Genomic DNA, 25,086 nt, shown 5'->3' on the forward strand with positions numbered 1-25,086 from the left:
TTATGAACAGAAATTTATTTCTCATAGTTCTGGAGGCTGTAAGTCCAAGATCGTGGTGCCAGAATGTTTCAGGTTGCAGATTGCTTGCTGTATCCTCACGTGGAAGAGTTAGGGTAAGAGCACGCTCTGGGGTCTCTTTTAAAGGACACTAATCCTGTTCATAAGGGCTCCATGCTCATGACCTAAGCACCTCCCAGAGGCCCCACTTCTAATACCATCACATTGGAATTAGGGTCTTAATATATGAATTCGGAGGGACATGAACATTCAGACCATTGCAAAGTACCTAGTGTTAAAGTGCTTAATTTAGTTAAATTGGAGGTGGGGGCATTATACTAGGGAGAATGGGGATAGACACTGAACTGTGGAAGGCCACAGAACTCACTCTACAACAGGCTCTACTGTTCCTTTTCAACTTGAGTGCCGGCGACTCCACCAAGTGAGCCTTTGGTTGCAGACTTGCCAGTTGATTAAAAACTCCTGGGAAGCATGGCATGCTTTCCTGCCTCTGCCCTTTGGGTCAAACCATTCTTCTCCTCATTACCTTGTTCTGATTGAGAGATGCAGCTTAAAGGCCCTACTCCCAGTTGTTCTCAGTTTGGAGGTCTGCAGGATCTTCTTCAGTGGTTCAGCTCTTGTGGTGCTCTTAGGCCAGAAGGGTTGAACCTGTGGCACTGTGCAGTCGTGTGATTAGCACAGGGCAGGTGTTAGGCTGTCCTTTCAAGTATTTATTCTTCTGTGAATTTGTTGGTTGGTAGTATGGACACTATGACCCTGAATACGTTTTGACTCAATGTTTGTGAACATAAACATGACGAATGCTATGCCCATATTGAATTGTTGTTAAGAAAGGCAATTAGGGGCAGGTGGGGGAGTGGTGGTGGCAAATACTATTAGGACAGTTTAATTAATTGACCAAATCTTGATATTGCATACATTTTTTGTCTTTTTTCGGTTTAGTTTTACTCAAAACATTCTTAACAAATTCAAATCTTTTTGATGTAAATCTTACAATTTATTGATCAAGTTTTGGTTATATACAATATCACTGGTTGTAACTTTTGCAGTTTTTCATTGTTTCTTACAAAGTCTGATTTTTTTTTTTAACCAATCAATTCAGTGTTAGAAAAATCTGTAACACATTTGACCATGTACAGTTTTAGCCATTGTCTGTTTTATTTTATCTTGCTAATTTATACTAGTAATAGTTCTTGGAAGTTAGGGAAAAGGAGATACCCTTTCTTGGCTAGTCATTGAGACACCTGGGAATAATTTCCTTGGCAACTCTAGTGGCAGACCTTGGCAACACAAAATATCACCACAAAGAGGAATTTCACAGCTTCATTATGTTCATTAACACAAATAATGAGAACATGTTAGTCCCCTAACTTTTTAGATTTTTATATTATTGGTATTTTACTATGTATCAATATTCAGTGGTAGCAAAAAATAGCTTTTAAACTATGCAGTCTTATACTTTTTTCCTAAGGCTACTAGTGTTAGTTGCTCAGTCATGTCTGACTCTTTGGGACCCTGTGGACTGTAACCCACCAGGCTCCTCTGTCCGTGGAATTCTCTAGGCAAGAATACCGGAATGGGTAGCCATTCCCTTCTCTAGGGGATTGTTCTGACTCAGGGAATGAACCCAGGTCTCCTGCATTGCAGATGGATTCTTTACCATCTGAGCCACTGGGCTTCTAGTAGACTATATTTATTTATTTTTTTAGTTGACTATATTTAAATGAGTAAGCACACATGTTCTCCCCCACCCCCACAGACACTTTATAGTATAGTCACTTTCAATACATATATAATAAAAAGTATGGAATGAATTCCCCCCAAACAAATCCTTTCAAAATTGGGATTTATATTACAGGTCTATGCATCTTTTATACCAGCACAGACAGAAGTTGACTTTGACTTCCATGCTGGTCATCTCCTCACCATTTTGTCTGCCAAGAGTGCATTCAAGAGGAGAAGAGCTTCTGAAGTCAGAGTTTAATAAGGTCCTAATATAACTAGAGGAGGAGAGAATAAAAGACAGTGACTTGCTTACCCAGGACCCACTTCATGATGAGCATTTCTGTCCAGGAGAATTGTGTAGTTTTCACTCTGAAGATCTGTTTTGGGTAGTCTGTGAAGGTTTCGTTGGGCAGGGTTTTCACGCCTTCAAAGCGGTCTGATGCGTTCACAACTAACAATCCCAAGAAGATTGTGAAAGAAACTGCATGGGCTACAAATTTCATGAAAGGGCTCCTCAGTGTTCGTCCTAGCTGGAAACAAAATGTGTATAAGACACGTTAATCTGGCAGCTTCAGGCAGGCGCAGGGCTCTCTTTAAAAGGCTTTTGTTGAAAGTTGAACCAGAGAATTCCTCATTTTGGACAGAAGCTGCTCACCAAACCCAGACATTTTCTATAGTTTTTATGTGAGAGGCTGCTTGACTGAATTCGTTTTCTACTGACTTTAATTTTTCCTGTTCAGAAAATTCAGTGGGAGTGGTAAGAGAAAGGAGTGGAAGACACTGATGTAACATCATGTTACAGTCTGACTGCACAGCTACCCCCAACCACATGGATATGAATTTTATGCTTTTTGAATCTAGAAAAAAAAATCTGTTTCAATAGAGTTCAGAATTTTTTTTTTTTTTTTAAATTACACTTTGGATATGCTTTGTTGCTCTTTGATCTATTTTCTTGGATTTTAGGTGAGATGATTTATTTTCAGCATTTCTTCTATCCTGGTAAATTTATTTAAAGCCGTACAGTTTGCATTAGGTTCTGCTTTAGCCATGTTCTGTACATTTTGACTTGTAGTGTTTTCCTTGATATTCAGTTATGAATATTTTATAATTTCCCTTTTTATTTCATTTTAGGTCAGAGGTTATTTAGATTTTAGACACACAGGACTTTCCCCCCTTGCTTTAAAAAATCCTAATTTTATCGCAGTATGTTCAGATCATAGCCTCTATTATACTACTCTAAAACTTACTGAGATTTTCTTTGTGGCTGAGAATGTGATTAATTTGTGCAGTTCCATGTAAACCTGAAGTGATCCAAAAGATGCCTTGTTAGGGAGCAGGTATTGGTCACATCTTCTTATCCATGGCTTGCCATGCAAAGGCCATTTGGATCTCTGAAATGTAACTTGGGGGCTGCATAGGGGGTCTTTGCTGGCTCTCATGAATGAATCCACTTGGGTCTCTTCCAGGTCACTGCTGTCACCCTCACCTAATCTGACCCCTCAGCCAGGGGTACTAATAAGACAAGAGCAAAGAGTGGTACCTTTTCTGGAATACAGTTCCTTCTCCAGGGCAAATGTTCAGTTATAGTTGGTGACTAGTTAATGTTCATGTTCTGCTTCATTCAGGAGTCCCATAGTGAAATGTCAGCCAGCATATAGAGTATTGGTTCAGCAGAAGATCAACTATAGGGTTTCTCCTGGTGAAACTTCCCTAACTCTGACTATATTCAGCATAGCATTTATAAATCAGATAGCTTGATAATGTTTTTCAATATGCTTCAGTGTGATAATCATCCACTTTAACAGTGCTAGTTATTACTGTAACATTCTAATGCTATAGAACCCATCTGTTGAAATTAAGAATGATAGTTTTTTTAAAAAAATAATTTTAAAAAAAAACTGCATTTTAAGTCTGAACATTGGAAATCCCTACTTGTGCTGAAAAGAACTTGCTTGGAATCAAATGCCTTATCAGGTTGTCATATGGCACTAGAATAACTTCAGAAGTAGACAAAGTGGTTTATCTAAAAACCATGCAGCCCACAAACGTCCTACACATGACATTTCTTTGTAAAGTTTAACTTTGTTATTTACAAGGTAGGGACTGTAGATAATTTTTAGCCATAGGTAGATGTACTAAATTCAGGATGCAGAGATTCAATATAAGGACAAATAAAATACCTCATATAAATTCAGTGAAAAAAAAAAGGAATCTAACCACGTTTCATGTTGACTTATGAATGTGATGTCAAAAACCTACTTTGAGTTTTTCAGCATTTTATCTGACTGAGTTGGCATTTTTGATCCCATTTCCCAACCAACAAGCTGGGATACTTTGCTGTAGAGAGGAGACATTCTTACATAGTCACTGCATGGTTTCCTGTCATTGTGTCCTGGCTGGGGTAGTGGAGAGAGGGGAGGGAAGTTGGAGAATGACTGCAGAGTGGGGAGAGGAAGGGTTGAGAGGGCAAGGGATACCAGGTCTGCCTGTCCCAGCAGGGTCCCAGAGAAGCCAGACAAAGGTGGAGAAGATGGAGATAGACACAGCTGTTAACAGGGTTGCCAGCCAAGTTTCCCTACTCCTTAATCACTGGCCTCTAAATAACATCTCCCAGCGACTGCCTGGATGAGGACATGGGGACACCGCTCCATCTTCTTATCGAGGCAGGTACCTGACTGCAAGGATCTGCCACGCAGGTGCACCCTTGCTGGCCCTGGGATTCCCCACAGGAGCTGCTTTGAAAAATTTAATGTTCTCTTTGTGCCTTCCTTCCAATAGTTATCTTCTGGTGGAAAGTGCATCTGTCAGAGTTACTGTATTTACTGCAGACCATAAGGAAAATCCTTAATAAGGCCCTTCAGTGTTGTGGAAGGTTACCCTGAACTCAGTCCCATTTGATTTAAGCCACAGGGAGGAAAAGTGAGGTTAGTAATTCATGCATTTTTCCTATTTTTCTTCTGGTCTTGAAAGCATCTTTTTAACAGGTAAACATTGATAAAGGTCAGATGAGATCAAATTATTTCAGTGATTTCTTTTTTCTTTTTTTGGTGACATTTCCTATTTGTCTCAATTTTTTGAAGCAAATTATGCTTGGGGAAAATTTCCTCCTTTCATAAGACCACCAGGTGAACCAAAAGAAAGGAGACAAGTTAACCAATATATACCTGCTGCTGTTAGTTGTGGAGTCATTAAAGGGGTCAGATAACAGTGTTCGGTGTAAAAAGAGATGGAAGAGCTCCAGAAGACCTAGACCTTGGTGTACTCTGCTAGAAGGGCATGTCTGGTGAGTCTCAAACATGGGCTCAGGCAGCTGCATCATTACTTGGCCCTGATGAGCTGACAAGATATCAGGAAACCCAAGCTTGAAGCACTAAGTCTCTGGCTCAGCCCAGACTTTCTGGGTGCTATTCTTTCACTCTGGAAAACAGATGAATATGAGAATAACTGAGTAGTTCTCCCAAATTAGCTCCAAATGAACTTCATTCTCCAGCCCTCAGGGTGGGCACCTGCTTTTACCTGTCGACACCCCTCTGTGTTTAGTGGCACTGGGCTCTTAGCCCACAAGTGGAAGCACTTAATGGGGACCTCGCAGCCACAAGGCCATGAGGTAGGCCATGACTGCAGGAGAGCATGCAGAGAATGTTGCCAGCATCTCTCCTCACTCAGAACCCCCAGTCTTTCTCATCAAGTGCCACCCTCACTCGCTGCCTGCTGCCAGTGGCCACAAGCAAGGGCTTAGTGTGCAAGCTGTGCAAAGCTGAATGGAGGCAGACTTTGGATCAGGCATTTTCAAAAAGAAACATACAAGGCTGGAGTGGTTCTCAAATTTTTGAATGACCTTGACTAAGTTCGTGGCAGATTACTCAGAATGCTCCCTCAAAAATTCTTTTTTAAAAATATCTAACCCAGGGCTCAGGAACCTTCTTTCTTTGAAGTGGGGAGTATATGTTCACTCAGCGCATGGTGTCTCTGATCATTGTGTTTTCACATTACTGTATGATTCTACTCTTTGTCCTGGGGGCTGAAGAGGTGCTGAGTAATAAATAGTGGGTTATAAAAGTAGGGCTTCTAAGGAAAGAAGAGAAATGAGTAGTTAATCACATGGTGATTTTGACTCCTCCCTTCTAGAAAAGCTCTGAATCAGATTCGTTCAAAGGTCAGTAGTCAGCAGCTAAGATCTTTACATCCAGCACTGAAGGCTGTGATGCTGCCGATGGAACTGGGTGACTGGGAATGCTGGGATGTGCATGTGTACATGGACAGTGGCTAAGGCCAGCTCTCTGCAGCAGAGACCCTGGATTTAAATCACAGCTCTATAGTTTTTGGCAAGTTTCTTTCTTTGTGTCTCAGTGAATGCACCTGTAAGATGGGGATAAAATAGTACTTATTGCATAGGGTTGATGTAGGGAATGAATTATTTAACATGTGCAGTGCAGCACAGCTACTGGCCTATAGGAAATACTCAGTATGTGACACCGGAGAGCCTTAGGCAGTTCTAAGGGGAAACTTAAAATTGACTGACTCTAAAAAAAAAAAAAAGACACACACACAAAAAAAAATCGACTGACTCTTGAAAAGCTTGTGTGCAAGGATTCACAAGACTATAGCACCCTTATGTATTTATGCTCTGAGCCCTTTTGGGGAACTGTCTATGCTGGACATGGCAGGTGATGGAGCTAAAACAAGCTGTAAGAGCTGGGTCTTCCCTTCAAAGTGGCTGATTTTCTAGTGGAGACAGAAACAAGCAAAGCCCTGGTAGGAAATGGGTGGAGAGATGGGAAGAGAATTTTGCAGGGCTCAGGCTTGGCTAAGGATGAGGTGGTCAGCCCTCTGGCACTTGTAAGTCCTCTCCCAGCAGGGTGACATGTGATGGCCTCTCTGTCTAGATTTGAGGGCAGCAGCTATTGGAACAGAAGAGCAGAAAATGCTCTATTTCCTGGCACAGATTTCCCCTCTGTGGCAATGCTTTAAACATTGTGTTAGGATTTTTATTTAATCATGTGTCACTCAAGTATTCTGGCCTGGAGAATTCCGTGGACTGTATTAGTCAACGGGGTCACAAAGAGTCGGACACATCTGAATGACTGTCACGTCACTTTCAGCTCTCTGGTAGCTACAAATGGGGAGGATACAAAGCTCTGTGGAGGCACTGTCCTCTCTCTGTCCTGTCTCTGGATGACATTTCAGCTTTGGCAAGGCTGGGCCTTCAAAAGCTGCAGTCTCTCATGCCTTTCTCACTAGATGATTTTGTTTGGGATGAGGCTAAGGAGGTTTAGGGCAATGATTAACATTTTAATATTTCTACATGCAAGAGTTATGAACTGTTAGATTGCACAGTGCAAAGATATCAGGTAGGAGTCTAAAGTTGTTTACAGCTCTCGCTGCCCAAGTGTGGGGACTAATTTATAAGGACAGCTGGACCACAAGGGTTAACAGGTAACAGAGGCAGACAGCTTCCCCTCTTGTTCTTGCATAACTAGAACTTGTACAGTTCCTCAGCACTCCCGAAGCTGACTTCTCCCATCTACCTGCTTCAGAGAGACCATTTGAGCCCTTGAGGATGATGGTTATTTTTTCAGCTCTCAGATTTTAACAGACAGACAACCTAAATTATGAATCAGAATGGGAAATCAAAGGATGGAAAACAGTGCAATCAGTCAGAAAAGCCCTTTGGCATGGCAGCCCTTGTTTAGAGGATCAAGAGCTCCCTGGGAAGTGATTTACCTGAGAGCATCCACGTGAACAAGAACTCACTGACCTTTCACTGAGCTGCTTCACCTCACCCACGTTTGGGGATTACAATGAGAAATGATAAAAAAATCACTGTTCTCTTTATTGACCCTGACAAACCAGTGCCATGCTCCAGACCTACAGTTATCACCGTATGTACACGTCTGTGACTTGGTTACCCTCTTTAGTCTCCATATTAGTAAGCTCAACTCCTGTTGACACTCTTCACCTATATCATCTCCTTATTCATCTGTCTTTTTAGGGGCCCTCAGAAACTTATGTAAAAATATAATGGACAGCCTTGGGAATTCAATAGAAAAGATATGATGAGGTTATTCTGGCAGGCTCAGAAATTTTGGTCCCTAGTTGTTAAATTTGGACAGCAACTATTAGGAAGTAAATGCACCATTAAGTTGGAAACAGAGATCTCAACATTTGCTAGACATGGATGGACATTAGCAGATTGATGAGGTTTAGCAGTGACGTTTTATGAATACATTTACAAAAGCATCGAAGGTCTAATTTCTTTGAGGGAGGTATAGTAAAGCTCTTAACACATAGAATTGCTAGAATGACTGGCTTTTCTATAGAATTACTGGACCGATATAAAGGCACGACCCCATGGGTGGAGAGACACCAGCACCTTAACAGAGTACCCCACCATGCTGCTCCTCTTGGGGACCAGGGGCTTTTAGAGAGGGCTGGTTTCTTCACGCAGAAGATGTGACTTCATTGTAATCCTCAGAAATGTAATGTCTCTGCCAAACTTGGAAAGACTTATTTCTAAATGGTGAAAGAAAAGACTAAAAATATCTTGACTGTTTTATCTGTCCTTTGGCTGCCTCAGAGTGAGTTTGACAAGTTCTCTAATGAGGAATCTTTCCTTGGAATGAGCATTGCCACCAAAAATTATCTCATGCTGTGGAATAATGCTTGTCACTGAGCTATGAACACACCCTCCACTACACTGAGCTGAGAGTTGGAGCCCAGAAAGTGCAAGAAACCACAAGTGGCTTAGTGGCAACCTCATGTTTATCTCAAGTGCTGTTTTTGTTTTATGTCTTGTTGGACATTTCAGGAACACAAAATGTTGATCAGACAAGTATCTGAACAGAGGAGAGGAAGCTCCAGCCATGGGCCCAAACTTTGCTGTAATCATTACTTCTAAAATATTCCAGAAGACTAGTATAAATCTGACGCCTGTGTTCTATAGTGACATCTGTCTCTTGAATTTACTGGGTTACTGGGTCCACAGAAAGTACAGGATTTCTCCCACTTCCACCATCCCCCCTTTTTTTGGCATCACATCTGCATGATACTGACTAGGATTCTTCTCAGATCTACTGAAAATGTAAAAAATGTAGTCATCAACTGGCAGATCTTCTCTTTCTGAATGTTTTCCCAGGTAGGTCGAGGCAAGACAGTTTGCTGGTGTTGCTTAGTCCTAGTTTCCTGGAAACTGTCACATGTAGTTTTATGACAAAAGTCAGGGTTGGCAGTGTTTGGCTGTAAATTTAATGACTGATGTCCTAGAATTAGTTGGGGGCTTAGGGAATGTAAAGGTAAAGTCCCCATCCATCTCTAGATGAAAGCAGTGATCTAACTTGCAGTACAGACTAGATAATAGCAATATGAAAACAAGTGCCTAAAATCAATGACCAGCACTGATCCAGTTTTAAATCTGGCTAGTCTTTTTCATTCACTGTGCTTTTTCCCGCTCATGATAAAGGACAGAAAAGGTTGTTTGCCCATCCGTTTGAATCACTTGGGGAGTACTGATTTAGCAATCTGTGCCTTGGTAGAGGCGCAGGCATAGAAACACAATCCTCAATAGATATGATTGGACACCACAAATACTCAGCATGAGGACTTTTATTTTTAATACTATTCTACAGGAGAAGGAGTCTGAGTCCTGATTACCTTCTCTGATACCCCTCCTACTCTAAGGCAGTCACTCCATTGCCCCCCTTTTTAGGCGGCCTCATTAGCAGATCTGAAGTCTTGGGCCTGTCTTCCTGGCATGAGTTTTCTCTTGGTGGAGCTGACAAGAGGATCCATTCACTGATGACACTTTTATTAACTGCATTAGCTGACCAGATTCCCCGTGGAATTAATCTCCCTGTAGTCATATTTCTACCGAATGTTGATTACTTAAGCTTAATTCTTTATGTAATAAATCACAGAGTAAATGCAGCTTTGGAACCTCTATGACCATGTAACCCATGAAACATATTTCAGAATTTCTTCATGATTCGTCTTTATAGGCGCTCGCTCTTGCCGGAAGCTGGAGTGACCACTGGTGCCTTCTGTGGCTTTGAATCAGAAGGGCTGTAGGGATGGTGGAACAGGAGGTGTGGCAGCTTGGCACCTGCAGCTCTCACTTCTTCCGTTACAGGCAGGAACCAGACAGCCCCCTTTCTGAAGCAAAGAACCTAGCATGGCACCTTTCCAGCTCTCCTCCTTTTTTCTTTGGCTGTTTTCCTTCTCATGACCTAATTAGCTGCCCATGTGGGCCAGAACCCAGACAAGGAAGCTGGGAAACAGGAAGGTGTTGAGGCGGGTCTGCAGTGCCCCAGTATGAGAAGCCTTTGATTCTCAGCAAGTAGTCATTTCTCTTTTCTGAATCTGCTTGTAAAGTGTATGCATCCTAATTGAGAGAGTGAAATGAGGTGTTCCATGAATGGGGCTTAGCAAAAAGAAAGTACTCAGTAAGCACTGGCTGTCCATTCTCTGATAGCCCTCCTACTTGAAAGCAGTCAGTTCATTGTCTGCCTGGCTAGGTGGCCTCATTAGCAAACCCGAAGTCTCTGGCTCATCATACTGGCATGAGTTTTCTCTTGGTGGATCTGACAAGAGCATCCATTCATTGATGACACTTCTGTTGACTGCATTAGCTTATCAAATTCCCCATGGAACTAATTCCTGTCATCATTATTATAATTATTATTACTTTGGGTTTTGAGGGTGTGTTTAGGACATTGCATAATTAGAAAAGGAAAAGTGCCTTTATTCCCCCTCTATTCTGTTATTGATAAGATTATGTCTCATGCATATAAAAGTTTCCATGTTATCACTCTTCTGGCTTTTAAGAAAATGATTTAAAACAGCAAACCTTAGCATTTTCCCTCTTAAGTGGTTTTCTACTTTCGTTGGGTATCTCAGGGCTATTTTCTTCAAATGTGGGAAATGATCAGCTGCATATTTGGACAAAAAGGACTTCAGGTTATGCTAAGTAGAGAGAAGAAATAACCGCAAAGACATGCACCTTAAGCAGTCTGTACCTTGCTGCACGGAGCAATCCAATAGGCTATGGCGAGAAAAGGGAGGCCTAGGGAGACTCCAAAGACAGCCAGGAATTTCACAGCGATAGACTGTTGACGTAAGCCTGAGAGATTTTCATACCACATGGTAAGCAATTGCTGTTGACAGTTAGGATGAGCAACGAACTGTAAAAACAAAACAAAAACAAAAAGAAAACGCAAACAGGAAAATGGCATCGGTAGCACTTGAACAGTATATGGCCTTTGAGTAGCTCAGGGCTGACATGTTCTCCTGGGGCAGGGGTGGCCTGCATGTTGGAGAGGGAGCAGCTGGGTCAGGTACCTGCTGGGCCCCTCTGACTTGGGGTTGCTGGGGCCTTTGTGCTGTGGCCAGAGCTCTCACAAGACTGGCTGCATCAGGGCTTGGCACACCAAGGTCCCTGAGAAGTCTCAGGCACAGAAAACAATAGCCAGTTTCTGGGTAAATGCTTGTCTCTAATCCCAGGAGACTTATCTCTGGGCAGAATTCATACGGGAGTCAACATGTTGGAATGGGTGGAGCCTGAATGGGGTTTTAGAGTCAACATGTGTTTGAATTTTGCTTCTACCATTTACTAGCCAGGTGGCCTTGGGCCAGCAACTTAACCTCTCTGAGCTTCAATATTGTCCTCTGCAAAACAGAGTCTGTCACTTTGTTCTGTAAGATTACATGAGATATTGTAGAAAAATTGCTGTCTCATTTCCTATGTTGTCTAAGAAAAAGTCCTTGTGTGTTTCCAGATGATACGTTAACCCTCCTCGGCGTTTCTCCCTGGCTTTCGGTGGTGTTGGGCTTGGGTCCCTGTTGCTTGTTGTGGCATGGGGAGCACTGACACGTTGTGTCCCCACACGGTGGCTTCTCCCTGCCACCTCCCTTCTCTTGGAACTGCCTTGCCCTAATGGCCGGGTTACAAGATGGGACTTTTGTGGACATTGTGTATTGTGTTGATTTTACCCCTCTTGACAGATGTTGGACCAAGGGTAAAACCCAGACTTAAACTGGATCCATTGGGTTTTCTCATCTGTGTATTTGAGCCTGTGATCAAGAGAGGCAGTCTTTTTACTTACTGAGGAGTTAATGCGTGGCCTTGAGAAATCTGGGCAGCTATCTTCCACTGTGTGGACTAAGTAGCAAAACAAGCCAGTTAAAGAAGAATGAAGTTGTCTAGAAAGATGCTCCTACCCGCTCTGAGGCCCAGCTTCACTTTGCCCACATGGTCCACGAGACACCTGTAGATTCAAATACAGCATCTTCCTTTTTCTGCTTGCATAAGCAGGTTGACTTGAGTTGCTGCAACCAAATATCCTTTACCTACAAATATTTGGTGCTACTTGGCCATTTGTTCATTTGATTCTGTCTTGGCCAGTAGAAACTGGCAATAGGAAACATTTAAGTAACATTTATGGGAATAAAGTATACAGTTGAGAAAATTATGCTCCTTAGCTTATTTCCTCCCTTTGACAAAGGTGAGCCAGTATTTGCTTTTGGCAACCCTGCTCTTTGGCCCCGTCAGGATAGCCATGTGCCATTAGAGCTGAGACCAGAGCAGATAGACTGAACATTTTTCAAAAAGAGTGACTTTTCAGTGGATCATAACGTCCCAATTTTTATCCCGTTTGCCTTGCTGGGTATTAAGAGGGCATATACAGCAATTTCTGGGAAATGCAAAACATTCCCTTTTCATTATAAGAACAATAAAAATAGAGCTATTTAAAAAATTCTCAACGCAGATGGCAACCACTGCTTGTTTCCAGTTTCTGGGAACTCACAGTAGCGGCCAAATGATTTGTGAGGATGCTCTCAAAGCTTTATTTGGCCCTGCAGCAGCCCCTGGTGATACTATTACTCAATCATTAGCTGCAAATGAGGCTTTTTGGGAGGTAGCATTATTAGATTCATTGCAACCGTTGTGGTTTTTCCCTTCAACAACCAGAGCAACAGATTCTCCTCAACCCAGGTAGGAACCCTCAGGTCATGCTATGGTTTCCTGTGCCCTTGCTGGATCACCACAAAGTGGAACAAACAACAGAACGTCCTACACGTGGTTTGGTAATTCTCAGAGCCTGGTCACAACACGGTCCCATCACAGGTTGACTTGCGGACATGAGGGTCAGTTTTGTTTTTCAGCAGTTAACCTTCTCTGGGTGCTGGCGTGGCCCTGCTCAGGAGCAGTGCACAGTGCCATGAAGTAGCGGGGATCGCTTGGCTCACCCTGTGGCTCCCTGCACCGTGGCTGCTCTGGGAGGACCCTCGTCCTGATCCCCACCATTGGCCTCTCTGTCTTTATCTCAGGAGGGCCCTTCCGTGCACCTTCTGCTGCCTCCTGCAGACAAATCAGCACAACAGTTTGGGCAGCAGTGCAGGAAGGGGAGAAATTCTGAGAGAGGACAAAGTGGGAACCATTCCCACTCGCCCTCACCTACTGCAGAGGAGGACAGTGGACCCAACTGAAACAAGGGAGGCTTTCTTGAGACTCTGTTCTCCTCTGATTAGGCTTTTGTTAATTTCCACAGTGTCATTTCTTCCTCCATAATAAAGCAACCTAGCTCCAAACGTGCTATTTATTTGTAGACAGACTTTATAACACAATGCTCCCAAAAAGCTGATGGTAGCTGATAGCCAAAGCCCAAATTGTTATTTATCTTTACATGGGCACTTTTCTGTATTTGTAGCCGGACTTAGAAGACAACCTCATGACAAATAATTCAGTGTGTATCAGAGATTTTTTCCCACTGTGCTTTTGAAGCACAGAGCAACGTTCCTAATCCAAGGGAGATGAGAGCAACATGAAGCACACTATCCAGACACAACGAACACCCTAAGCAGAAGAGCATTCAGCCAGGGAACAAAGGCAGGAGCAGGGGGAGAATCTTCAAAAGCAGCGTCAGAGAGAAGCAGAGAGGAAAAGCCCACAGCTAGATACGATAGAATGGGAACTCAGAAAATCAGTGTAGTCTTGGCCAGCTTTCTTTGCCAGTTGGCCCACAAGAGGGTGGACTGATCAAAGGATGGATTGCCCAGGCCATTCCTGCCCCTCAACCATTCTGGATTGAGAGTATGCTACGCGGTTATGAAAGTTCTTCAAGGGAAGAACTGGTTTGACCACCTCAGCTTTCCCATCTATGTGATTCATACTCTTCCTCACAGGAAGTAATGACCTGGAGCCGAAAATGTGTTTAGGTAGGCTTATGTGGAGTGGAGCAGCCTGTCAGGAGAATATATGTCAGACCGTACTCACGACTGGCATGGGTTGTTTCAGAGAACTGGGCTGAGGTCAGGAGCTAAGTAATTAAACTGGAAAGAGAAATAGAGGGAAGCTCTGACACAGAATTCCCCGGACTGGTAAAGGAGACTGGGAAACAGGACCTGAGGCCGGGAAGGACTAGAATTCTTGTTGCTTCCGGTTTTTGAGTCCATCTCAAGCCAGTTATTGTGGTGGCATGTTTGACCAGCCTTCATGTTTAGTATAATATTTACACCCAAAGCTAGTTTTCTGTAAATATCTCACCTAAACTTCCTATTCCTCCCAGCCCCTGGTGACTTTATAGTGAGAATACAGTACTGGCATATGGGAACTCTTGGGCATATTGGCCAAATCCTGGCTCTTAATTTGCTTTCAGTTGGTCCATTCATTGTTATTTTTCTTTTACAGCCTGAAGGAAGAGTATCCCCTTCACTCTTTTCCCTGCTTTATATTCATTTACAAGGAAATATCTGATATTTTAAGAATAAATAGTTGAAGACTATCAACATTCCTTAACTAACTGTTGAGTGTTTTTCAGGCTGTTTCATGGAATGTTAACACCCTTGGGCCATGTATTCCTATTACAACAGACTTTCCTGATGGGGGTGTGTTTAAGTGTGTGGATTGGAGCAAGGCTGCCCGGGATCAAGTTCAGGTCCTGCCACACACTGGCCACATGATCTTAGATCATTGATGCTTTCCATGTTTAGTTTCTTTTTCTGTAAAATGAGGCTAATAATGAAGATTCAGTGAGTCAGTATTTGTAAAGTGTTAAGGACAGTACTTGGCAAATAGTAAGTGCTGTAGTGGTATTTAATAAATAAAATCAAGCCCATGATTCTCCTTTCTGAAATATCCCATTTTTTCCCCATCCTTCCTCCTGTTGTTTCTCTGTTCTCCTCTCTGGCTGTGGTTTTATTCCACCCTCCTATTTTCATTCTGTTCTCCACATGGTTTCAGCGGTCTTAAAGTGTTGTTGCTTTTGGAAAGGTTCAAGTAGCTTAGCAGATGAGTGAGGCCACTCCTTCTCTAGCCTATGCCTCCCTCCTCATCCTCCAATGAAAGCACAGTTTAGTTGATGCAGGCAATTAGCTGAAAATGAGCTGATCTCCACGAGACCCTTCAGGATCACAGGCAGGTCTGTTCAGCTCCATGCTGACACTCCCCCCCACCATGGACTGCAGCATGCCAGGGCTCCCTGCCCCTCACCATCTCTCAAAGTTTGCCCAAGTTCATGTCCATTGCATCAGTGATGCCACCTTAAAGACTGTTAAATCTTGCATTTGCCTCTTTTAGGGGTAGAGGAAAAGGGCTACATTTGAGCTCAGAGGCTTTGAGGCTCTGTGATCTCTGTATCCATTAAACCCAGAGTTTTCTGACACTAGGTCTCATTTACAGAATAATGAGATGTGGCAATGCATGATTTGATAAGCTGAAGAATAACTTAGCTAGAGAAAAAATTTATGAAATCCATTGTTTATAGAGAAAATGACTTTATTTTCTGCAGAAAAACCATCAAAGGCTGATGTCCAATGTGACTGTGATCAGGATTTTTCACTTAGCTCATCACTAGCCTTTCCTTATAGAAATCTTTTTAGCCCCCTGCCCTGGAAACTGTCTACATAGGCAAAGAAAGACAGGTACTATACTAGTCAAGTGGCTTTTTTTAGTGTGGACAGTAAAATGGAATTAGAATAACTGTGTTGCCACTGCCTATTTGAATCTTCTCATAGGAGTGGACATCTCATTGGACGGGGAAGCCTGGTGTGCTGCAGCCCATGGGGTTGCAAAGAGTCGGACAGGACTGAGCAACTGAACAACAACAAAGACAGTAGGAGTGGATCCAGTGGTGCTAATGTTCCTCTGTCCCATTTTTGTCTTGGCAAAGTTCTCAAGTCCTATATTGAGGAGGGAAGAAGGGAAGTGGAAATGTCGGTTGTTGACTAGCTTGTTGGCTCGTCTGTTCATTGATTCATTTCCGCACACTTCTGCCCACTGCCACCTCTTAGCAGCTGCCATGTTCAGCAGTGGGAATAAGGAGCACTCGCAGCCCTTGTCCACAGGGAGCTCTTGGCTCTGTGGCCGTGTGAGTGGAGTAGGGCTTAGCGGGAACACCACCAGTTCAGAGGAGGCCTTCCGTGAGTAAGCAGACACGGAATGCTCATCCCATCAGTGTGCCTTCTCCTGGATTTCTCCCTTCTGTGAGACCTACTATCGAGAGTCCCACGTCCGTGGCACAGCTAGTTGCTTTGCCTACATAGATAACTTAACCTTCACTCTGTTCTCTGTGCAAGCAGTTAGCAGAGTGGTTACGTGCTCAAGCTCTGAGGTTGGACCATCCTGGTTCAGATCCAGATATGACACTTTCTAGTTGTGTGACCCTGAGCAGGCCCCTTCATTGCTTCTAGCTTCGTGGTCCGTGAGAGAGGAGAGTGTGTGTTGGGTATTCAGTACATGGCCTGGTGCTTTGGATTTAAGGTGGGCATTGGTTTTCCTGCTACCCCTTTTGCTCCCCCTCCAGGGCCTTCAGTAGTTCTCTTTGCTCTTCCCTTTGCTGAGTTTACCCATCATCAGAGTTTTGAGTGACCATGGTGATTTTAGAGTTAAACATTCCTAAGGAAACTTAGTATGTTTGATTATAATAAAAAAGAAAGCAGAAGTTGTCATTGGTTTATTAAGTTTTAAATCATGGAGCATTCTAGTATGGAGTCAACACCATCACCATGTTCACTGAACCTATTAATTTAGCCACGCAGCTCTTGAATGGCCACTACAGGAGGATAATCTGTGATAGTTCTAAATGATGGTGGAGAGTGAGAAGGAAAAGGTGTGGGGCTTGGAGCTTTGGGTAGGGAGCCTCAAAAGTCATACCTCTTTCAAGGAGCCTCTAAGCATGGGTACTATCAGTGGAAGGACTGATGCTGAAGCTGAAACTCCAATACTTTGGCCACCTGATGCGAAGAACTGACTCATTGGAAAAGACCTTGATGCTGGGAAAGATTGAAGGCAGGAGGAGAAGGATGATGACAGAGGATGAGATGGTTGGATGGCATCACTGACTCGATGGACATGAGTTTGAGCAAGCTCCAGGAGTTGGTGATGGACAGGGAAGCCTGGCATACTGCAGTGCATGGGGTCGCAAAGAGTCAAACATGACTGAGTGACTAAACTGAACTGAACTGAACTGAAGCATGGGCACTAGACAGTAAAATGTTTTAAAATCACAGCTTGAGTGTTTTTACAGTTAATAATTGAGGACCTAGTATATGAAGGAACATTGGTTATGTTATCTGTAATCTTCACAATAACCCTCCCAAAATGGATGTATTATCTATATCCTCATATACAAATGAGGATGTGTTATCAACCCCATCTTTCAGTTGAGGAAACTGAGGTGTGGTCAGTTTCAGGTTGCCCACAGTTCCATGGCTGGAGAATGGTGTAGTCAGAGTTGTAACTCAGGTCTGTCTGATTCCAAAACCTTGGGATCTTTTCATGTGTAAGCTCCGTCTGGAATTTTCTTGATTTGGTTGGCTTGGATTGTAGTCCTTCCTGGTCTTAGTTCTTTGTCACAAGTAAAACAATAAAAAGCAGACATGTACTGAGCAATCATAAGGATCAGGCCCTGTGCTGAGCACTTGTGAACATTCTCTCATTTAATTTAATATGCCCATTATAAAGCTGATGGTGCTGTGACTATCAGATCTGACTCCAATGTGAACATTTCTTAATCACCTTATGCTGCCTTTCTCAAGTGAAGTTTCCTGCATTTTTTCTGGGTCAAATCCTGTCAGATTCTATCTGCCAAGCAGAAGGGCCTCTCTGTGAGCCTACAGATTTCATATGTGCTGAAGAAATGCTTATATAGTTTTCCAGCCAGAGTTCTGGGTGTCTCCTTTCACCCTGAGGCAGTGGGCTGCATCCTCTTGGAAAGGACAGTTGACCTCTGACTTTCTTCTCTAGAGCAGTAGACACTCTATGCTAATCCCCCACCCATTCCATTTGCATTGTTTGGGTTGGATGGAAGGATGGAGGGTTAGGGTTAGATGGAGGGCATTTGGGCTGAGGAGAAAGGAAGCAAGTGAAAGAGAAGGAAAAAGAAGAACAGAGCAAACGAAGGGAGAGTCAGAGAGTTAAAAACCTGACTTTCAGCTGCGGTTCCCTCTTCTTCTCTTTTCCTTCCCATTTCTGGTCTCTGGCCAAACTCTGGCAAAACTGTTGTCAGAGCCTTCCCAGAGTCAACCATCTCTGAGCTCTGCTCAAGGTGTCTCTGCTTGCTGGAGTGCTTTCCTTCTCATCTCCACACATCCAGGTTTTGTTCAGCTCAGTAACCATCTCTTCCATGAGTTTGCCCTGCTCAAGTGAGAATCTCTTGTTCGTTCTCTCCTCTCAAGTAAGTCATGGTCTCTCTCTTTAATCATAGCTGATATGCCTGTATAATCCTCTGCTGGAGAGAAGGCCCCTTCTGGACTCTTTATGGCACTCACTGCTTCGTGTTCAGGCAGTGTTATTTATGAGTGAGTGTGCAGCTAGAAGTTCAGACTGCAAAGCGGTGCCATGTGCAGGACCAGAGCGGCCTTCCTCACATGGTCCCGTGGTGCAGCAGAGTCTAGCACCTCTGGCCATGTCACCACATCTGGAAGAGACACATGGGAACAAGAGGCTGGAAGTTTGCTTGCCCTCCAGGAGACACGATGAGTCGATGGATGACTGAGTTCACATCCCCACTGAAGTTCTTTTCACTACAGAAGTTCCAGGAGATTGGAAGACAGTGATGACAGCACTGTCAACAGCAACAGAACTTCATTCTCTAAGGTAACCGCACTAGGAGTTCTTACCAGGAGAAAACTAAGATCTTACCAGGAGAAAACTAAGATCTTACCAGGAGAAAACTCATCATCATCTGGAGGAGGTGCCCAAGAACTGAGCCAAGGAGTCAGATGGGGATTGGAGCTCAGCTCAGGGGTGTTTTGCCTCTTTGTTTCATATGTGTTCCTTCTGCACACTGCCTGTGGCCCCTCACCGTTTTGCAGCACTGTCTTCAAAATTCTCCATTTGCTAACCAAACAAGTGTGTTTTAAACACTCCTCTCACTGCCAGGAGATTCCCTTTGGATGCCTGAACAGATGTCTCTCGCTTGAGTCCAGCTTCCCCTACCTCCTCTTCCACTTGTGCACCTGCTAGCCCAGTCAGCCCTGGCATCCTTTAAGTCACATCCATAGCTGAGGGTCCAGACAGGCAGCTGCTGATTGGATAATTTGGGAAATTTGCAGGGCAGCAAGAGGAGATGGGTGCTTCTGAAGGCTCTTGGCTTCCCACTGAGATTTGATATCATACCTTCAGTTGAGTAGCTTTCTTGTTGTTTCCAGAGATAATTTCTCTGTTCCTGTTTGCTAGGGACAGCAGGACATGAAAAATTCTTCAACCTCAATCAGACCTTGAAATTTCTGGATCAATAGAGATTACTTACACAAATGCCCCAGGTTGGTAGGTTCTCAGGACAGTACCTTGACTTAGCCCCATTTCTCTTGCCAGGGAAAGAATGATTTTGGGCTTTTCCCAGGATGAGCCAGTTCTTGAGTGCAAACATAGTGGCAGTGGGCCTTGGCTGGCCCTCCTGGAGATAAATGCTGACTGTGATTTTTCAGTTCTCCTGGGAGTACTCCCACAGCTCTGAGCCCAGAGGGTCCTGATGAGCTGACTTGGTTTCTAGTCTGGCCATGTTGTGGACTCAGTGAGCTTCTAGCTGGCTCCAGATGTGGGCCTCTGCTCTTTCACAAGTGTTACAAAGAGGCCATTCTCTATACCTGGGCAGTGACTGTCTCCACCCCACTTACGGCTATGCTGTAGGCTAAAGAGAAATGGGAGCAGCTTCTAGCAAACCTTCCTGGATTATCTTCAACTACTCACATTCCTGAGCCCTCCCCTCCAGCCAAACTGTCCTGCGTACTGTTCCCAGACATGGCCTATGTTGCCCTCCTGCCTGTTTCAAGGAGGTCCATCTTGCTTCTCTCTGGTTCAGTTCTTTATCAACCTTCAACATCCAACCTTATCTTCACTTTTAAGTGCTTCCAAGTCCCTCAACCCCCTGAGATACCTTGGACTCTTGGGTCTTGTACAGCCCACTCAGGTGACAGTCATGGTCTTGGGTCAAGTTGTGAATAGCTGGACTATTGTGTTTACATCTGAGCTCTTCTGCTATTTTTAAGCTCTTTGAGGGAACCTGCCTTTGTATCCTCAGGAGTATATAGCCTTATGTTTTGTACATAGCCAGTACTCAGTAAACATATGTTGAATGCTAAATTGTACTCTTCCGAAGCCTCTAAGATCTGCTACATCATTTTTTCTGACTCATAATCCTGGAATGATTTCTAAATATAACACATCCTTTCTCACTCAGGATCTGATGAACACTAAACTGTCTTCACATCTTTAGTAGAGGGCAGACAGGGAGAGGTGATGAAAACTAAACCAGCCTTGTACTTTCTTCTGCTGGAGAAGATTGAAATGAGAGGCTAAAATAGGGTGTGAGGATTCCCTTTTGGATTGAATGAGGATTGTTTAATTTCAGTGGTCTGCCACTACTACTGCAAACACATCAATCTGGCAAATATTTATATAATATAGTAATTTCTGTTATTATAAATAATAGCTAACATTTATTGATTATTTATTCTTTGTCAGGCTCTTTGCTTAACAACTGCAATGTTATTTAACCCTCACATCAATTCCTTGAAATACACATTGCTATATCCCTATTTTAAATATGGCAGCATGAAACACAGGGAAATTAAGTAACTTGCCTATAAACACAAAGGTGATTATTGCAGGGTATGGACTTGAAGCCAAAGACAATTATCCTATATTTCCTGTATCCTGTATTTCCACAAGGTAGATTTCAAACAGGCAGACATGCCAAAGCATGAGGATACACAGTAATTTCTCCAAGCTTACAGAGGCCAGGGGACCTCATGATTCAAGTTGTTAAAACTCTCATCTCAAAAAAAAAAACAAACAAAAACCTCTCATCTCTCTGTGCTTCTGCCTGTGGGATAGCAAAATTCCCAGTAGAGAAGAAAAATCAGTCATACGCAATGGGAAAGGCTTGAAGCCAGTTTCCTCGACAACTTCATCTTGCTAAAAGGAGCGAGTCATCGTGCTAAAGATGAACTCCTGGGCTCGCTCTCCTGCACGCGGACAAGAGTAGCTGCAACTGATTCAGCTGTGGCTCAGCTGCCTGGTCACCACTCTGCAAGGATAGGTTAATGTGGAGGTCACCCAAGTCCACATTTACAGCCTTGAAACGTAAAGACTCCAGCCAAAAACTTGCTTTGCTGAAGGTCCTTCTAGGATCTTTGTCCTCTTGCCAAATCTTACCTGATGATGACACTTCACTAGGAAAAGCTGTAGTTTCAGATAATTCTTTGAGCCTGGGATCTTCATAATATTCCCAAGTTGGATCCATTACTCTTGTCCCTTAGGTGCAAGGTCAGAGTGTACACAGGCTCTGAAGTCAGCCTGCCTGGCTGCCAGTCTTGGTTTTAGCACTGATTATTGAAGACAGGGTAGAGTCAATTTTCAGACCTCAGTTTCTCCATTTATAAGCATGACTAATTCAAAGCAGTTTTCAAGGCTTCAGAAAATACAGTCCTGTGTTTTGGTTCAGTGGTTTAATGGCAACCCACTCCAGTATTCTTGCCTGGAGAATTCCATGAACAGCGGAGCCTGGTGGGCTACAGTCCATGGGATTGCAAAGAGTCAGACATGACTGAGCGACTAACATACACAATACTGTTTTTTTGTTATTGGTGTTGGTATAATATTGTATTTCTGTAATAAAAGTCAGACATGTAAATCATTATAATCTTAAGCCCTGTCTGAAGAGTTCTGTCTTGCATTAAAGTTTTTAATAAATCAAAAGTATGCTCACAGAGTTTTCCGCTCTGTATTTTTTAATGGTTCTTAATGAGAGAAAGAAGTTCGATTGTCTGTAAAAACAAAGTTTTCTTGCAAGAATAATTCTACCTTCAGTTCAGAGATTTTATCAAATAGGAGAACATACATCCAAAGGTGGTGGTGGTGGTTCAGTCATCAGTCGTGTCTGACTCTTTGTGACCCCATGGACTGCAGCACGCCAGGCTTCCCTGTCCTTCACTATCTCCCAGAGTTTGCTCAGACTCATGTCCATTGAGTTGATGATGCCATCCAACCATCTCATGTAGCCCCCTTTTCCTCCTGACCTCAGTCTTTCCCAGTATCAAGGTCTTTTCCAGTGAGTCAGCTCTTCTCATCAGGTGGCCAAAGAATTGGAGCTTCAGCTTCAGAATCAATCTTTCCAATGAGTATTCAGGGCTGATTTTCTTTAGTATTGACTGGCTTTTTATCTTTGCAGTCCAAGGGACTCTCAAGAGTCTTCTCCAACACTACAGTTTGAAAGCATCAATTCTTCTGTGCTCAGCCTTCTTTATGGTCCAACTCTCATATCTGTACATGACTACTGGAAAAACCATAGCTTTGACTATATGGACCTTTGTAGGGAAAGTGATCTCTTTTTTAATATGCTGTCTAGGTTTGTCATAGTTTTCCTTCCAAGGAGCAAATGTCTTTTTAATTTCATGGCTGCAGTCACTGTCGCTAGTGATTTTGGAGCCCAAGAAAATAAAGTTTATCACTGTTTCCATTGTTTCCCCATTTATTTTCCTTGAAGTGATGGGACCAGATGCCATGATCTTAGTTTTTTGAATGTTGAGTTTTAAGGTCAGCTTTTTCACTCTCCTCTTTCATCTTCAAGAGGCTGTTTAGTTCCTCTTTGCCTTTAGAGTGGTGTCATCTGCATATCTGAGGTTATTGATATTTTTCCCAGAAATCTTGATTCCAGGAGAAATATCATCCAAAGGTATTGATAGTGATATAGAAAATCAGCATTTATATTTAACTAAGCAGAAGAAGGCAAAGATAGACTAGATTGCTTTCTTGAAATATAAAACACAGCTTTCAGCCAATAAAAAATTACAGTCCTAGGTTGATGGAGCTAGTAGTAAGTGGTAAGGTGAAGTGATCCTACATTCTTCAAGAAGATTTTCTTCTCCAGTTATCAAAAATATTAGGTCAGTTGCAGATGAAGGAATCAGAGGGAGATATCTTGAGTTTATCTGTAACTTTTTTGTCTGATTTCCAAAGTTCCAGGGTTCTCTTGCAGAGAAATGTACATATAATTCTGCAGTGATTTATTTGATACACTTTACTTTTTAAAGTCACACTTTGTATTTTACTCTTATGTAATTATTTAAAAATAAGCATTCAAAGTTAATTTCTCTTCTACAAATATATTGCTGATATATGTGTAACTTGTATTTTGCCCATATATTTGTTTTACTTGATACTTTTATTTGTATGTAGTTTTATATTTGAAACATACTTAGGATTTTGTCACTTTTTTAAATTTGAAATTTTGAATTCTTAACACTTACAGAACGTTTGGGTTACCAGTATTTTGATGATAACGAGAAATGCTGAAATAATGACATAGCCATTGGTTCAAGAATTAGAAATAGCATGTTTGTAACCCCCATGTTCCAGATCTTGGCAGCTGGTGAGTGCAAACCTAGCTGCAATAGTAGGTGTGCTTGCATCTTCCCACCAGACAGATAGTAAGTGCTGACTGATCTATGCACCAAGCATTTTCAGACATGGAGAACACAACAGTGAGCGGTATGGTCAAGGCCTTCGCCTTTGGGGAACTTGTTAATTCCCATTTCTTTAGCTGCAGCTAAATCTGTAGCCCTTTCAAGCTAGACGGCAGGGATTTTTTTTTTTTTTTTTAATGATCACCTCGTCCTATGTATTTCTCTTGGGTTCAGGTATTCTACACAAGTCACACCACCTGTCACTAAATGTGTTCTGAACTATCCCTCGGTGACTGGTCCAGTGCATAGGCACCGTGGCCCTGGGCCTCTGGAGCCTGCTCTGGCTGCCCCACCCGAAGCTCTCTGGGCTCTTGTTCTGCTCGCATGGACACCTCCTGGCTGGTCCATGCCTCTGAAGAGTGAGTCTGTCCTTCTGTTCTCTGCTCTGCTCTCAGGGGCTGACTTTCTCCTGTAGTTCTGCTGCTGGGCTCCCACCGGGTGGTGGGTGCTAAATTCTTGGGACCTGGGATGTCTCCTTCTCATGTGAAGCATCTGGTTTCTCAGCAGAGAAAGATCTCCATCTTTTGACTTCAGAAATGGCTGTCTCTTTTCATCTTTTCTAAGGTCAGCACTCCAACAGAGTCTTTGAAAAGTGATACCTGAGGTATAGTAATGCCTTTCGTTGTTCTGTAGTTTCTCCTTCTCGGGGTTCAGGCCTGCATGATTCTGCTTCTGATGACTCTTAAGTGGACGATTCTTTCATTCATTTGTGTTTATGCTTAGTCATGTCCAACTCTTTGTGACCCCGTGGACTGTAGCCTGCCAGGCTCCTCCATCCATAGAATTCACCAGGCAAGAATAATTGAGTGGGTTCCCATTTCCTTCTCCAGGGGATCTTCCCCATCCAGGGGTTGAACCTGGATCTTCTGTGTCTCCTGCATTGCAGGCAGAGTCTACCCACTGTGCCATTCAGAAAGAAGTGGAGGACTACTTGTTATATTTCTTTTCATCTCCATTTGACTTTGTGAATTAGCCTTCTGAAAGCTGGATGGAGAGAGGTGTTAAATCATGAGCCAGTACTCTTTGCTCCCTACACACAGTTCATCTTGGCTTTTGGGGAGGCCAAGGGAGATCCAAGGACCACCATCTGCTGAGCCCTGATCTCCTGCCTACCCCTCACATTCAGTCTTGCCCAGACTTCTCCCTTCTAGGAATTTTTCTTTCAGACTTTCCTTAAAAATTTCCTTCTACTCTTCCACCTTCTAGCACCAACCTGACTAACAAAGTTAAACCCCGTGTAGACATTCTTCATGTTCTTTTTCATATGGTTCTGGGCCCTATGCAAACAATAGGGTGTGTCTATTATGAGCACCCCCTCTCCAACAACCACCATAATTTTTCCCATCTAGAGCATACATTAAACTTTTAAAGGATGTCTCCTAA

The 25,086-nt window shown here is 43.1% G+C and overlaps 1 protein-coding gene across 1 annotated transcript in view; it reads right to left on the reverse strand.

Moving 5' to 3' along the window:
- TRPC7 (transient receptor potential cation channel subfamily C member 7) overlaps nucleotides 1-25,086 on the reverse strand; it is a 98,096-nt gene that overhangs the window by 51,498 nt on the left and 21,512 nt on the right. Inside the window, exons 3-4 of the mRNA XM_070457979.1 lie at nucleotides 10,755-10,919; nucleotides 2,057-2,273 (exon numbers count right to left, since the gene is read on the reverse strand). Coding sequence (XP_070314080.1) covers nucleotides 2,057-2,273; nucleotides 10,755-10,919 — 382 coding nt within the window. The remainder of the gene's footprint in view (nucleotides 1-2,056; nucleotides 2,274-10,754; nucleotides 10,920-25,086) is intronic.

This window comes from Odocoileus virginianus, chromosome 3 (genome assembly GCF_023699985.2).
Source record: "Odocoileus virginianus isolate 20LAN1187 ecotype Illinois chromosome 3, Ovbor_1.2, whole genome shotgun sequence".
Classification (NCBI taxonomy): Eukaryota; Metazoa; Chordata; class Mammalia; order Artiodactyla; family Cervidae; genus Odocoileus; species Odocoileus virginianus.